The following is a 15,144-nucleotide window of genomic DNA, read 5'->3' on the forward strand; positions in this document are numbered from 1 at the left end:
TGGGGGGATACACGGGTGGATGCCTGGTGAGTGAATGGGTGGGAGAGAGCAAGCAGACAGACAGACGTGTGTCCAGGAGGCAGCAGCTGGAGCAGGGGTGTGGGGGGCTCTGGTGAGCACCTCGCCTGGGCCGGCCCAGCATGGGCCCTGCCTCCGTGCCGCCCCACTCAACGCCCGCAGCCGCCCGCGGCCCCCTCAGCCGTGTCTGCCGCCCGCAGCCCGTGACCAACCACAACCCCTGGATGCTGCTGTACTTCATCTCCTTCCTGCTCATCGTCAGCTTCTTCGTGCTCAACATGTTCGTGGGCGTCGTGGTGGAGAACTTCCACAAGTGCCGGCAGCACCAGGAGGCCGAGGAGGCGCGGCGGCGCGAGGAGAAGCGGCTGCGGCGCCTGGAGAAGAAGCGCCGGAGTGAGCGGGGCGGGGGGGGGGGGGGGGGGCTGAGCTGGGGGGGGCGATGCTTCCAGGGCGGGGGGCCCAGTCTCCGAGCTCTTGGTCCCGCCTCCCCGCCACCTCTCCCTCCTGGTGCCCCGTTCCCGTCCCCTCACCGCTCCCCACCCCCCGACCCCCAGAGGCCCAGCGGTTGCCCTACTACGCCACCTACTGCCCCACGCGGCTGCTCATCCACTCGATGTGCACCAGCCACTATCTGGACATCTTCATCACCTTCATCATCTGCCTCAATGTCGTCACCATGTCCCTGGAGCACTACAACCAGCCCACGGTGAGTAGCAGCTCGGGCACGTGGTGAGGGAGGGGTCCCAGCAGGACCCTCCCCAGGGACCGGGTGGGGCAGGGGTCCACTGACAGCAGGGTCTGAGTGACCCTACAGGGGAAGGAGACTCAGGATGACCCTGCCGTTTCGGGGCCTGGGAGGACAGGTGTGTGAGAGGGAAAGGTCAGTGGGGAACAGAGCGAGCGGGCCCAGCCCCGAACAGCAGGTGCTGGTCACCGAGCGCCGGCACTGCACACTTGTAGCTCCAGGCTAACCTCACAGCAGCCCTGCCGCAGGGGCCTTTGTCCAGGTTACAGATGATCAGGTGGAGGCTCAGAGGGCTTAAACACGCTGCCCAGTTACTCAGCCAGACAGTGGAGCCAGCCCGGGGAATGTGGGTCTGTGTTCAGAGCCTCACCTTTGGCCTCCGTTCCCAGCAGACCCAGAGGAGGCTGGGGAAGAGCTCTGGAGGGCAGGACTGGCCAGGGGTAGTCACAGACAGGGTGTGTGCGGGAGGCAGGTGCACAGTGCAGGGGGGAGGAAGTGGAGGGAGCAGAGCCTGCAGCCGAGGATGCGTGTCTCACCGGGGAAGGTGAGCACTGCAGAGGGAGCGTTCGTTACAGGATCGCTAAGTAAACACGAGTGAACGGAATAGTAATTGCACGTATTCATCCTGTCCAGCACTGAGCTCTTGGTGCCTCTCTGAGGCAGCTGCTACTATTTCCCCCGATTCACAGATTAAGAAACCGAGTCCTAGAGGGGGTGAGTACTTGGCCAGTGTCACAGAGTGAGTAAGGAGGAAGTGCTAAGCAGGACTCAAAGCCATGCAGTTCTATTTAAGAGACTTGACCACCATCCCATACTACTTCCAAAAAGGAGCAACTAGGCCAAAGCAGTGGGAATAAAGAATATAAAACCAGTAACATGCATAGAGTGGGATGGAGTGAATACAAGCCGGTACATAGTCATTGCACTAAACGTAAATGGGCCAAATTCTCCTCTTCAAAGGCAGAGGCCAGGCCGCGGGGCCTGGATCATGCTTCTCTTTGCCCCTCGCAGTCCCTGGAGACAGCCCTCAAGTACTGCAACTACATGTTCACCACTGTCTTTGTGCTGGAGGCGGTGCTAAAGCTGGTGGCATTTGGCCTGCGGCGCTTCTTCAAGGACAGGTGAGAGGCTGGGCCTAGCTGGGCAGTGTCGGGTGGACTGCAGGGTGGTGACTTAGTCCTGACTCCTGGGAGCTCCTGGAGCAGCCAGAGGGAGGGACCCAGGAAGCCTCTGGGCACTGATGGCCAGGGTCCCCCTGTGCTGCCTGTTGCCCCAAACAGGAAGTGACTGTTTTCAGGTCCTTCTCAGCTCATCTCTTTGGGTCCTCCATAACCCACAGACAGAGCAGTGCATGTCTTTGCAGAGGGCATGAGAGGCTGGTGGACTGGCCCAGGGCCACACAGAGGGAGCAGGTAGCTCTATAAGCAGCCCTAGGCGTCAGCTCCTTCATGCAGGAGGCCAGAGATGTTTATTCAGCCAGGTCAGCCCCTTGCTTGGGGAGCAGAGGCCGTGGGCAACTGAGCCCACTAAGGGGCGACTAGGGAGGCTGGCTGCCCAGGAGGCAGGGCCTTGAGAGGAGGATGAAGGACTGGGAGGCCCCACAGACAAGGTGTGTCCGAGCCACAGGGCTGCTCCCCGAGTCCCTGTCCTGCCCTCCTCCGTCTGGCCGAGCAGGTGGAACCAGCTGGACCTGGCTATCGTGCTGCTGTCGGTCATGGGCATCACACTGGAGGAGATCGAGATCAACGCGGCCCTGCCCATCAACCCCACCATCATCCGCATCATGCGGGTGCTGCGCATCGCCCGGGGTGAGGGGCGGGCTCAGGCCCGGTGGGCTCCCTGCTGAGCAGGGGGAGGGGTGGGAGGGACGCTGGGATGGGGAGAGGGAGGGGAGGGGACGCTCAGGCCCAGTGGGCTCCCCGCTGAGCAGGGGGAGAGGCTGGGGGAGGCACTGTGGGGGTAAGGGGGCTGCTCAGACCCCGTGGGCTCCCTGCTGAACAGGGAGAGAGGCTAGGAGGGACGCTGGGGTGGGGGGAAGGGAGAGGAGGGGCCGCTCAGGCCCGGTGAGCTCCCTGCTGAGCAGGGGGAGGGGCTGGGGGGCGCTGAGGTGGGAGAGGGAGAGGAGGGGCCGTTCAGGCCCGGTGGGCTCCCTGCTGAGCAGGGGGAGGGGCTGGGGGAGGCACTCTGCGCACGCACGTTCGCCCCCTGTGTGTCCAGGGCCTCTGCAGCCCTCGCGCCCGCCCTGGCTGACAGCTGTGCACGCGCACCTGTGCCCCCACCCCTGCTTCCCTGTCACCAGCCTGCCCACGTGGCCCAGGCAGACTGTGCTGGAAGGGGCCCAGCTGGGAGGGGCTGTGGAAGAAGTCTGGTTCCTGACAGCCCCTCTCAGCGTGCCTGGGCCCCGTCCTCAGCACTCCTCAGTGCCCGCTCTCCTCCCAGAGCCCCCCCCCCGCCCCCCAAGGCCGCCCTCTGGGTCCTTCAAACCCTCCTGCCTCGGTGCTAGGCAGGTGCCCCTTGCCTGACCACCTCCTGCCGTGAGCTGTGGCCTCCCGATGCCGAGGTGCAGGGACTGCGTGGGCAGTGCAGGGCCCTCAGAGGGGAAGGAACGGGGCTCGCGCTGGCCGCCTTTGCCTCGTCCCGATCCGCGGTGTGGCGCCTGCACGCCTTAGCGCCTCGGTCCCCACAGCACGCCCTCGCTCTCCTGCCGTGTTTACGCGGGCTCCAGATGTGCCTGAGCCCGCCCCCATCACCTCGCAGCTGCACCCACGCTCTTGGTGTGTGCACACCCCTGCGGGTCCCCTCTCATGCACGTACACGTGTCCATGGCACTGGGCTGAGTGGGCTGGGCCGGGTCTCGCCCATAGTCCTGAAGCTGCTGAAGATGGCCACGGGGATGCGGGCGCTGCTGGACACCGTGGTACAGGCTCTGCCCCAGGTGAGCGCTGCCTCGTGGCGTCGGTGTCAGGGTGGCCCTGGTGGACGCAGGCCTGGACGTCCCTTCTCCCCAGACTTGCCCGGAGCCAGAAGCCCGTCTCGGGGGAGGCTGTGAGCCAGGGGCTCTGAGGAGTGGGAGGGTCTGTCTCTCCTCTACCTCCTGAGCCGCACCAGATGGTCTGCAGCCCTGTGCAGGCACCCGGGGCCCCATGAGGTGCTCGGGAGCCCCCGGGCCGGGGTGGGGAGGTGACGGGTGCCTCAGCAATGTGGGGAGGGGCAGCAGGGTGCTCCGGAGAGAGGAGGGGGCTGGACAATGAACACTGCCAGGGAAATCTTGGAAGACGGCATGGGGGAGGGGAACTTTGAGCTTGACCCGGAAGGTGGCCGAGTGGATGCAGAGGCTCTGAGTCGGCTTCTCAGGAGGGGCAGCGTGAGATGCTGGCCTGGTGGGCGCCCCGAGGCGCTCGTCCTCCCGAGACAGGGGTGTTGCTGGCCTGGGCTTTCCTGGCAGACGGCGCTGGGTCAGCGCCCAGACTTCCGGTCCACTCCGTGGGAGCCCCCAGGCCTGGGACCGGACTTCTCAGGCCTCAATTTCCTTGCTGGGGCTATGATAGTGCTGTGTCGGAGGGCTCCTGGGAGGGTCCCCGGGGTGGGGGCCTGCTGCACGGCGTGCCCCGCCTCCCTTGCCCCTTGCCTCTCGCCCCTGCTCTGACCTAGCGCTGAGTCGGCACAGGCGCCCAGCAGTGTTTGGAGGTCCCAGCCTCTAGTAGGAGACCCAGGGTGGCAGTGCCCAGTACTGGGTGGCCATGGGGGTGCTTACCCTCAAAATCATTTAGCTGACGCCCATGCTGACGTGTGGACGCGGGACATGCGCTCCGATCCACGTCACGGGCAGTGCGATGAAACCAACGGTCAGCCTCACACAGAGGGAGGAGGCATCAGGGAGGGCTTCTCAGAAGAGGTGCCCCACAGACTCAGTTGTGCGGGGCAGTGTCCTCCTTGCAGAGGGAACAGAATGTGCAAGGGGGCCTCGGGGTCCATCTCCTGTGTGGCAGGCGCCTGAGGGCCGTGTCGCAGCCAGCTTGACACCCGAGGCCCCAGGCAGAGCTGCCTCTTCTGGGGTGGGGGTGGGGGGGCTGCAGCCGCCCGGGGTTAGGTGCCGAGGGCAGCGGAGGGGCGGATCGGGAGGAGGAAGACCACCCTCGGGCCGGCACAACCGCGCCTGGGCCTTCTCGGCCTCTGGGCCCAGGCGGTGCCCTGCAGGCCCTGTGAGTGGCTCCCTGGGGTCGGAGCGTCAGGGCCAAGCAGCCGGGAGCCACACAGGAGCCGGAGCCGCGGGGCCGCCTTCCTGCTCTTGGTGAGCGTCCGCCCGAGGCTCCGGGGGGGACACTTTGCAGGGCGAGAACGTGGGGCAGCCTTGTCCTGTCCGTGGTGGAGTTGGAGGCGGTCTCCAGTGACCGGCAGACTGGAGCCGGGTTTGGGATCTGTGGCGCGTGATCTCCCGCAGGGGCGTGGGGTGTGCTGGCTGGGCTGCCAGTGAGTCCTCCGTGGCCAGCACCACGTCACTGGCCCAACAAGACGAGTCCGTCCCGAGGACTTCCCCGGCCGGCAGAGGACAGAGACAAGGACAGTTACACTTGCATGTGGTCTGCTGGGGAAATCCAGGCAGACTGCGAGGAGGAGGTGGCATCGGTGCCCAGCCCGCCTCCCTTGCTCCATCACCCGGGGAGGCTTACTGACCACACAGGGTGCAGAGGGCAGCGGCCGTGTGCACAGCCCAGCTTCAGGTCCCTGTCCCGTCGTGAGCTGTGTGACTGCACCTCCCAGTCTTGTGTCTTCTCTGGGCGTGGGGATGAGAGAGTCCACGGGCTGCCGTGTGCGGGAGCCAGTGAGTGTGGCGGGCGCGCTAGGAGGTGGGGGGGGGCGTGCCCCCCATGCCGGCCCAGCCCCGTCTCCCCCCGCAGGTGGGCAACCTGGGCCTGCTCTTCATGCTGCTCTTCTTCATCTACGCCGCGCTGGGCGTGGAGCTGTTTGGGAAGCTGGGTGAGCGACTCCCACTCAGGCCCGGCCCGCGGGGGGGGGGGGGGGCATGTACGTGCACGTGTGGGTGCGCGTGTGGGCGCGTGTGGAGGCCCCCCCGGTCACTGCAGTGGGGAGTGAGCTCAGCAGCCCGCACCCCTGCACGGAGTGGGTAGCGCCTGTGAGAGCCACAGGCCGCCTGGCGGCCCAGCCCAGTGCCAGTGGCTGACCTGAGCCGGCGCGGCCCGGCAGGCAGAGGGTGAGCTCTGGACAGGGTTGTCTGTGGGGCTGGCCCTGGCCCGCCTCATCCTCTTCTGCAGGAAGCGCCGGGCCTGCCTGAGGCCGTGCCCCACTGCCCTGAGCCTCAGTCCCTCCCTGGGGGGGGGGGCTGGGTGCAGTCCCCACGCAGCTCTGGGCGGGGGTGGGGAGGCTGGGGGCCGGTGCAGGGCTCTGACCCCGCTGCCCCCTCAGTCTGCAACGAGGAGAACCCGTGCGAGGGCATGAGCCGGCACGCCACCTTCGAGAACTTCGGCATGGCCTTCCTCACGCTCTTCCAGGTCTCCACGGGCGACAACTGGAACGGGATCATGAAGGTACCGGTGGGTGGGCGAGAGAGGGAGGCGAGCCCCGACACGGCCTGCCCAGCACCCCCAGTGCTGCTGCAGTCCTCTCCGGGGCCAGCCTCCGCCCAGCCCAGGGCGGGCCTGGGAATCTGCCCCCCATTGGCTGCCTGGCCAAGGTCGGCAGCGCAGAGGGAGATGAGGCCTGTGCCTCCGGGGCCTGGGCGGGCACGGAGCAGCCTGGCTCTTTCCTCTCTTCCTCGGGCCCCAGGCCGGGCGCTGGGCGGGAGCCTCCTCAGCCCTGGTGGGTGGGGGCTGAGCTGGCGCTAACCCGGGGAGGAGAGGGAGACCCCGGCCGGTGCGGCGTGTGTCCGGAGGCCGGCCAGCCCGGCGGGCGGCGCACGGCGCTCAGGCCTGTCCGTGCCGCGCAGGACACGCTGCGGGACTGCACGCAGGACGAGCGGAGCTGCCTGAGCAGCCTGCAGTTCGTGTCGCCACTCTACTTCGTCAGCTTCGTGCTCACGGCCCAGTTCGTGCTCATCAACGTGGTGGTGGCCGTGCTCATGAAGCACCTGGACGACAGCAACAAGGAGGCGCAGGAGGACGCCGAGATGGACGCCGAGCTCGAGCTGGAGATGGCGCACAGCCTGGGCCCCAGCCCGCGGCCGCCCGCCGGCTCCCCGGGGCTGCCCAGCCGGGGGCCGGCGGTGGGGGGCGCCGGGGCTGAGGCCGAGGGCCGCGTGTGCCGGCGCTGCTACTCCCCGGCCCAGGTGGGCAGGGGCGGGGGCCGGGAGGGCAGCAGGGCCGGGCGGGGCTGGGGGGACCTTGACCAGGTCTCTGTCTGGGCCCCGTCCCGCTCAGCGCCGGCACCGGCTGATGCCGTGACGAGGGGCTCGGGCCCAGCCGTGGGCATAGAGAGCCGCCCGCCCCGCAGCCCCGGGGCCCGGCCGATAATCCCCCTGTCCCTGCCCCGTCCCCGTCCGCCTAGGAGAACCTGTGGCTGGACAGCGTCTCTTTAATCATCAAGGACTCCTTGGAGGGGGAGCTGACCATCATCGACAACCTGTCCGGCTCTGTCTTCCACCACTACTCCTCGCCCGCCGGCCGCGAGAAATGTCATGACGACAAACAGGTCAGCGGCCCCGGGCCCGTGTTGCGGCTGCAGAGCGCGGGGGGCCGGGGGAGGGCCGCTGGCCCTTTCCGTTCCGTGACATGCACGCGGGGGTCACCTCGCCTGCTTTTCCTGAGAGCCGCCACGCCTTGTGCACACAGCGCCTGCTGCAGGCCCGCCCTCGCCCGGCTCAGGGCCTGGCCCAGGCCACTCAGGGGGTCTCCTTGCCTGTGCCTCTGGCTCGCCCTCTCTAGTGCAGGCTCTGGGCTCCTGAGCCTCCCCAGGGCCCCCCAGGCCAGCATCGGGTGACCTCCTGGCCGGGTCTGGGGGAGCCTTCAGCGGGAGGCGGGGGCTGGGCCACCCTTCACCTGGCCCTCGGTGGCCACAGGGCATCCCCTGCCTGTGACGTGCCGCCACGTGTCTGCAGGTGCAGCTGGCCGAGACAGAGGCTTTCTCCCTGAACTCGGACCGGTCCTCGTCCATCCTGCTGGCCGACGACCTGAGTCTGGAGGACCCCGCCGCCTGCCCGCCTGGCCCCAAGGACGGCAAGGTCAGCAGCCCTGGTGGCTCCAGGCCATGCGCTGCGTCCCTGGGGCCTCGGCCCTGCCCACCCCGCCCCTTAGCCGCACGAGGTGGAGCGACCGACGTAGCTGACTGATGCAGCTGACCGACGTGGCTGACCGACGTAGCTGACCAATGTGGCTGACCGATGTGGCTGACCGACGTAGCTGACCAATGTGGCTGACCGACGTGGCTGACCGACAGCAGTGGGGCCCTCGGGTCAGGGCCGTGACTGCCTCCCGTCGCTCCGCTATTTTTAACCCTTCCTCTGGAGTGGGACCCTGGCGGGCCGGCCTCACAGGAGGACGGGGGAGTTGAAAAAGGCACAGGTTCGAGGCCGGCTGCCCCACCTCCCGGGCCTGGAAACGGGGGCTCTGCCTCATCCACATCTCGGGGCCAGGAGAGATGGCAGGGAAGCCGGCCCCGGGGCTGTTTCCCAACTTCTGTCCCCAACGCTGGCTGAGAAGGCCTGGGCAGGGCTGCCCTGGGCTTGTGACCTCAAGGCCAAGGTGTTCCTGCTCCTTGGGAGTGGGGGTGGGAGGGGCAGCTGGGATGGGGACGGGGCCTGAGGTGGGGCGGCCATGGCCGTGCCCGGAGACAGCCTGTGTCCCTGTGGACCCCCGGGCAGCCTGGGCTCGGCGGGGACGGCTCAGGGAGCTGACGTGTCCTCTCCCGCCCACCCCCTCGATGCTCCCACACAGGGCAGCGGGACGCCCACGGTCCGGGGCCTGGCCGTGCTCAGGCAGGGCACAGGGCCAGGGGTGTGAGAGCATCTGCCTCGGAGGGGCCGGCTGGGCAGGGGTCCCCTTGGGCCTCAGCCCTGAGGAATGAGGGGCCCCGGAAGACTCCCGTGGGGCGCCCAGCTCAGTTTGGCTTCTGCCCCGGGCCAGCGACTGTGCCCACCCGTGGCTGTGGAGAGGAGGCCCCTCCTCTGCCCTCTGGGATCTGAGTCAGGAGGGGAGGGAAGGGGGAACGCTGACTGCCCGGGACATCCAGGAGGGCTTCCTGGAGGTGGGGCTGGGGTTTCGTGTAGGATTTGGGAAACAAGAGTTGGCCAGACCGGGGAGCCAGGGGGAGGGCAGCCGGGCAGGGGCGTGGAGGAGCGGTGGTGGGCTCAGCCCTTCTTCCTCGCTTTCCAGCAGGGGGAGCCGGACGCACCCGAGCCCCTGCGTGTGGGGGACCTGGGCGAGTGCTTCTACCCCTTGTCCAAGGCGGCCGTCTGCACGAGTGCTGAGAACTTCCTGTGTGAGATGGAGGCGACCCCTTTCAACCCGGTCCAGTCCTGGCTGAAACACGAGAGCAGCCAAGGTGAGGGGGGCCCGGCACTGCCCCAGCCCTGGCCCCGGGCGGGCGCCCAGGCAGGTGGAGGTTTGCCTGTTTGCGTCCAGACTGCTGTATCCACGGAGAACCGGATGGGTCGCTCAGGGTAGGGGGGACTCAGGCTTGACGCCCCGGTGATAAAAGGTCAGAGCCAACTTGTATCAGGAACCCGGGCTGAGGGGCTTCGTGCTGAGCCTCCCGGGAGCTGTGGGTGCAGAGGAACGCTGCGGATATGCAGGGGAGGTGCGCCCCACGGAGGGCTGGGCTCCCCGCCGTCCTCTGTACGGTGCCAGTGCCGGGGCGGGGCGTTCGTCCCCGGCCCCACCCCCACCTCCTGTCTGTGCTTCGGGCCTGTGGCCGGGGGCCGAGCTGGCCTGTCCATCGCCCCTGGTCCTCTCAGAGGGTGACGATTGCACAGCACCGGCTGGGGAGGGGCACAGATGAGGCGCCCAGCGAGAACAGACGCCATCCCAGGTCTCCCGGGCCTCCTGGGGGCGGGCAGAGTCTCCCGAGGACCCTCCCCGAGCTGTGGCCTCCCACTGGAAGGGACGGCTGGGTGCAGAGCCCTGATTCCCAGAAGCAGCAGCGGGGCGCGAGGTCTGACCCCAGAGCCAGTCCCACCCGGATTCCCCGTCCGTCTCAGCCACTGCCTGCCTTCCCCTTGCATAGTGAGAACAGGGCTTCCGCCAGGGACACGGGGGCTGTCCGGCTGCTCGGTTACGCATCTGAGTCCCCTCCTCATCCCGCCAGGAAGGCCCTGCACCCCCCCCCCCGCCCCCGCACAGCCCAGCCCTGCGTGCTGCCCGGAAGGCCTCCAGCCAGGCCTGGGGGGTCGGCCCCGGGGAGTGGCCCAGCCTGGCAGGCGCTCACTGTGCACCTGCTCCTGGGCTGGGGGTTCTACCGCAGCTTTCTCTGCACCCTGGGTGGGGGCTTCGTGGCTGCTGTACCGCAGGAGACAGGACCCAGCCCAGGGCTGGGACGCGCAGGCCGGCCCCGTCTCTCCCTCGCCCCACAGCGGGGAGGTCCCAGGCCCGTGATCTCGCCGTGTTTGTTGGGGGTCCCTCCCTGACACCCCTGCTCTGTCTCCTCTCCTCCAACAGTGCCCTCGAGCCCCTACCCCCCGGACGCCTCCAGCCCACTGCTGCCCATGCCGGCCGAGTTCTTCCACCCTGCTGTGTCTGCGGGCCAGAAAGGGCAGGAGAAAGTCGCCAGCGCCGGGACCCTCCCCAAGATCGCGCTGCAGGGCTCCTGGGCGTCCCTGCGCTCGCCCAGCGTCCACTGCACCCTCCTGCGGCAGGTGGGGGCCTGGGCTCCAGGGTGCAGCTGGGCAGGCCACGAAGTCAGAGGGCCCTCCCCCCCAGTGCAGGGGGCATGGGGGGTGGGCGCTAAGCTGGAAGGGGCTTTGGGGGCTCCAGTCTGAGGGCTGGGGGGCGGGGATACTGGGGGCTTTGCGGGGTGATGGCCCCAGGGGTCAGGCAGCACTAGGCCAGATGGGGGAGGGGTCCCAGCCGCAGGGTCGGGCCACAGCCCCTCCCCGCCCTGGCACACACAGCAGGAAGGCCCCGCGAGCCCCGCTGTGTTCCTGGGCTGTGCCCGCGCCATCGTGTGTGGGTTCAGGGGCACGGAGCAGAGCAACCCTAGGGCGAAACAAGTGGGTGGAAGGCCCGCGTGCTCCGAAGTGACACCTCTGACGGGAGGCGGGGTGTGGGGCGGGGACGGGGACCCGCGTGGGCGTGGCCTGCGGCTCCACCCGCGGCCCCTGCCGCTCCCCGCAGGCCACCCGCAGCGACACGTCGCTGGACGCCAGCCCCAGCAGCTCGGTGGGCAGCCTGCAGACCACGCTGGAGGACAGCCTGACGCTGAGCGACAGCCCGCGCCGCGTGCTGGGGCCGGCCGCCGCCGCGCCGGGGCCCCGGGCCGGCCTCTCGCCGGCCGCCCGCCGCCGTCTCAGCCTGCGCGGCCGCGGCCTGTTCAGCCTGCGCGGGCTCCGGGCGCACCAGCGCAGCCACAGCAGCGGCGGCTCCACGAGCCCGGGCTGCACGCACCACGACTCCATGGACCCGTCGGACGAGGAGGGCCGCGGCGGCGCGGGCGGCGAGCCCTCGGAGACGCTCAGCAGCCTCTCGCTCGCCTCGCTCTTCTGCGCGCCGGCCGCGCCGCCGCCCCCGCCGCTCGGGCCGCCGGCCGCGCGCAGGTTCGGCAGCACCAGCAGCCTGGCCGCGGGCCCCGGGCGCCCGCACGGCGCTGCCCGCGGCCTGGCCCGGAGCCCCTCGTGGGCCGCGGACCGCAGCAAGGACCCGGCGCGTCCCACGCCGCCGCCGCCCGCGGGCCTGCGCCCCTCGGCGGCCCAGCCGCGGCCGCCCCCCGGCGAGCCGGAGCCGGGCGACGCGGCCAGCACGAGGAAGAGATGAGGGCCCCGCGGGGCCGCCGCCTGCCCCGTCTCACCTCCGTTTACCTCAGGAGCCAGGGAGCAGACAGCAATACTTTGTCCACACCCGGGCCGCCGGCGCGGCCCCGCCGCCTGGCCCGGACCCGCGCAGGCCCCGCGCGCCCGGCGGCCCTTCCGGCGCGCGCACACACACACATATATATGCAGATAGAGAGACAGACACATATATTTATTTATTTTTTTTACTGAGAGATTATGACTTCCAGAAAGTGCTACAGCCGGGGAGCCTGCAGGGCCAGCGGTTTGCTGTGGGCCCGGCCCCAGGCGGAGGTTGTGCGGGTGCGGGGCGCCGCCCGGCTGGCCTGCAGCTTGCGGAGGACCGGCCCGGGAGAGGCCCGAGCCGAGCCGGCGCCCGCGGGCCCTCCGCTGACGGAGAAACGCTGCTACGACCCCGCCCCGGCGGGGCGCCCGTCCTGTCCCCCCACCCCGCCGTCCAGTCGTGTGACGTCTCGTGGACACCCCGTAGTCCCCGGTTAGATGTGGTTCTTTAGCGAAGTCAGCCGCCAGCAGCCGTAGCTTCATAGGGCAGGGGCTTGGGTAGGGGGCGACCCCAAGACCCCGCGGTGGGCCCCGGCCGGCGCGGGTAAAGCGGGTATTTCAGCCTTGAGGAAGGCAGAGGGCAGGAGGGGCGTGGTTAGAGCCGGCCAGGGCAGGCCTGCAGGGTCGCTCCTCCACCTGCTCTGGTGGGGTCTGATCCCGGCCCCCCGCCCCAGTGGCCTGGCCCCTAAGCAGTGGGAGGCACCTGCGGGCCCCGGGACCACCTGCTCCCAGCCAGGTCACCCCGAGACCTGTGTGCTCCCGCTGAGCCCTCCCCGCCCGTCCTGGGTCTAGCTCCCCCGCCCGACACAGTAGCGCTTCCTCCCCTGGGTCCCGCCGGGCGGTTTTTGTGTGCGTGGGTCCGCGTTTGTTTCAGTATTTATTAGACCAGATGCCTGGAGCCAGGTGGAGGCTGGGGCAGTAACGGCGCTTCACGTGGTGGGGAGCAGCCCCCGGGGGCTTCCCAAACCCTGCTCCTCCTCTGGGGGCCCTCCTCCCTGTCCCCAGACCCTGGCTTCACAGAAAGAGGCTTGCAGCGGTGCGGAGGGTGGGCTGCCTGGACGGGCAGTGTCTGGCACAGGGGCTGCAGGGAAGTGGGGACGTGAGTGGCAGGAGCCCACTTCCCCTGGGTGTGCTGGGGCCGACGAGCCTGCAGGTATGTCTGCAGGGCTGTGGACTGCCCGGCCCTGGCCCCTGGGCCTCCCGGGGGCTGAGCTCAGGTGCCGCCGGCCAGCCTCTGTTTTCTGGGCCAGTGTCCCAGGCGTGTGCACTCTGCCCTAGCTGACTGCCCTGATGTCTCCGGGTTCCGAGTGACACGGCACGTTCCAGGTGTGCCTGACTGGAGGCCACTGCTGAGCCGTGTGACCTGCGGTGGGGCCAGGCAGAGGGGAGCGGACGTGCGAGCCGGCCAGAGCAGGGCAGAGTGGAGGGGGGTTCCCAGAGGGCTCACAACCTAATCCCGGACGCTTGGCCTTGTTCCTAGGGACGACAGGTGCAGGGACCAGGTTGCTGGCCAGGGCAAATGGACATGGATTAGGATGGGGCAGGTGTCCCCGCCTCCATCCCCAAACTGGTGGCCTGGGGCTGTGGCCTCCAGCCTGTGCCTGTCCATTACAAAAGCACAAACTTGCCGAACCCAGGGAGCCTGGCCCTGGCCGTGGAGAGGGCGGGGACCCCGCGCTGACACCGCCGCCCGGTGGCGGGGTTCCCTGGGATGGAGGCTGGGGGGCACCTCGGCATCTGCAGGATGTTACATCCAGGTGGGGTGCACCTGCCCCGGCCAACCCCTTCCTCTCTGCTGCCCTGCTCCAGCCCCAGGTGACCCCGGAGGACTGGGAGCCCAGTGTCAGCCTGTCTCCTCCAGCCGCCTTCAGCCCCCTTTGCTGCGATGTAAGGGCTGGGTCGTGGAAGCTGCTGTTTAGCCCAGATACGCATACTCTCCTTGTCTTTGTGCAATACTCAGTGTTCCTGGCAGAGCCAGAGCTGTGCTGGAGCCCAGGGAGGAGGCAGAGGCCACCCCCCCCCAGGAAGCCCTCTGCTGGGCGGCCGCCGTGACACTAACATTCCCAGTCGCTGTACAGTTTCTACGGTGTGAATGAACTTCCCTCCTAGTTGCTGATGGCGCTGGTACCTGCTGGCCCAGATGGCCCGGGCGGAGGAAGCCACAGGGCAGCCACCACCAGTGTTGTTTGAATAAAAACCCAGAAGCCTATTTAGGGAACTGTCGGCGTGTCTCTGCTGCTTTCTCAGCGGGGTGAGGGTCCGGCTGGGCTTCCTCCAGGGGAGGGGTGCCGATGGGCTCCCTGTCCTTGTGCAGGCTGTGGGGACGGCGTGGGAAACTTGGGGCCAGCGGCTCCCCCTTTGTGAGCCTCACTGCTCACCGGCGAGACCCGCTCTGGCTGCGTGGGCTTGGACGGCCCGGCTGGCAGAGGTGCACGCTGGCTCCAGCCGCCTCCAGCCGCCTCCAGCCGCCTCCACCCCAGCAGCAGGAATTCAGCCTCAAGGGGTCCAAGACCTAAGTCTCGCCTTCCCCTGGCCTGTGCCCCTCCCCCTGGCCCCTTCCCCGGCGGGGGGGGGGGGGCACAGCTGGCTTGACCGCCACACCTCCCCCCTCCGCCTGCTGTGGCTTTGGCTTCAGACTCTTGCCTCTCTCCCTGGAGCATCTCTGCTCTCTAGTCCCCTCCCTGCTCAGGGCTCAGCCCCTGGATTGTCACGCCCCCACACGCCCTCTGACCGCCTCCTAGCCCCCCCCCCCCCGCTGCCCCTCAGCTCCCGCCTCCCTGCTGCTTGGCCTCCTGGGAGATCTCTCACCCACTGTGGGGAGAGCGGGCGTGCACTGGTCCCACCCGCTGTGTCCAGTGCTGGCTGCAGCTGGGACCAGTGCTGGGGGCCATAGGCGGGCCCACCCCTTAGTTGAGTGAGTACTTGTTTCATTGGCCCCAGTTCTTTGTAAGCCTGAGCCTGCACCCAGGACCAGGGCCACTCTGGCCTCACCTGTCCCTGTTCCTCTTCTCCTGGCTGACTCACGGCTCAGCTGGAATGTCTCTTCCTCCAGGAAGCCTTCCTGGCTGCCCCATGGCTTTGGTGGGTGCTCCCTCTGGCCCCACGCCTCCCATTGCTCCCCCCACACCAGCCCTTTGTCCCTGGTGACAGTCTGCTGGCCGAGGATACCATCAGACTGTCACAGAAACGCCACCCCTCATCCCAGCCCACAGCCTCGGCAAATGTCAGCCACGTGGCTGTGTGGGAAGCAGAGGGATGTTAATGGCCCCTGACCTCGCATTCATGTCTCCAGCTGAGCAAGCAGGCTCAGAGACGCACATAGGGGACCCAGGGTCACACAGCGAGGAGGGGGGTCACCCCCACTTGTCCCAGGCCTGCCCTGCCTGGG

General features: G+C 68.6%; 1 protein-coding gene across 4 annotated transcripts in view; it reads left to right on the forward strand.

Annotated features, from left to right (window-relative positions):
• Positions 1-14,416, forward strand: part of CACNA1I (calcium voltage-gated channel subunit alpha1 I) — a 93,249-nt gene extending 78,833 nt beyond the window's left edge. Inside the window, exons 25-37 of one of the 4 annotated variants that reach the window (XM_089307656.1) lie at positions 219-411; positions 573-724; positions 1,775-1,884; positions 2,438-2,571; positions 3,628-3,698; positions 5,662-5,740; positions 6,188-6,309; positions 6,708-7,046; positions 7,265-7,408; positions 7,815-7,937; positions 9,091-9,256; positions 10,369-10,565; positions 11,044-14,416. In XM_089307656.1, coding sequence (XP_089163782.1) covers positions 219-411; positions 573-724; positions 1,775-1,884; positions 2,438-2,571; positions 3,628-3,698; positions 5,662-5,740; positions 6,188-6,309; positions 6,708-7,046; positions 7,265-7,408; positions 7,815-7,937; positions 9,091-9,256; positions 10,369-10,565; positions 11,044-11,679 — 2,466 coding nt within the window. In that variant the 3' untranslated portion in view covers positions 11,680-14,416. Of the gene's footprint in view, positions 1-218; positions 412-572; positions 725-1,774; positions 1,885-2,437; positions 2,572-3,627; positions 3,699-5,661; positions 5,741-6,187; positions 6,310-6,707; positions 7,047-7,264; positions 7,409-7,814; positions 7,938-9,087; positions 9,257-10,368; positions 10,566-11,043 lie in introns of all 4 variants that reach the window. The other 3 variants (XM_089307654.1, XM_089307655.1, XM_070051502.2) reach the window with 3 other exon arrangements.
• The last annotated feature ends 728 nt before the right edge of the window (positions 14,417-15,144 follow it).

The sequence above is a fragment of the Oryctolagus cuniculus genome, chromosome 11, assembly GCF_051225735.1.
Source record: "Oryctolagus cuniculus isolate XC-2025 breed Fujian yellow rabbit chromosome 11, ASM5122573v1, whole genome shotgun sequence".
Taxonomy (NCBI): domain Eukaryota; kingdom Metazoa; phylum Chordata; class Mammalia; order Lagomorpha; family Leporidae; genus Oryctolagus; species Oryctolagus cuniculus.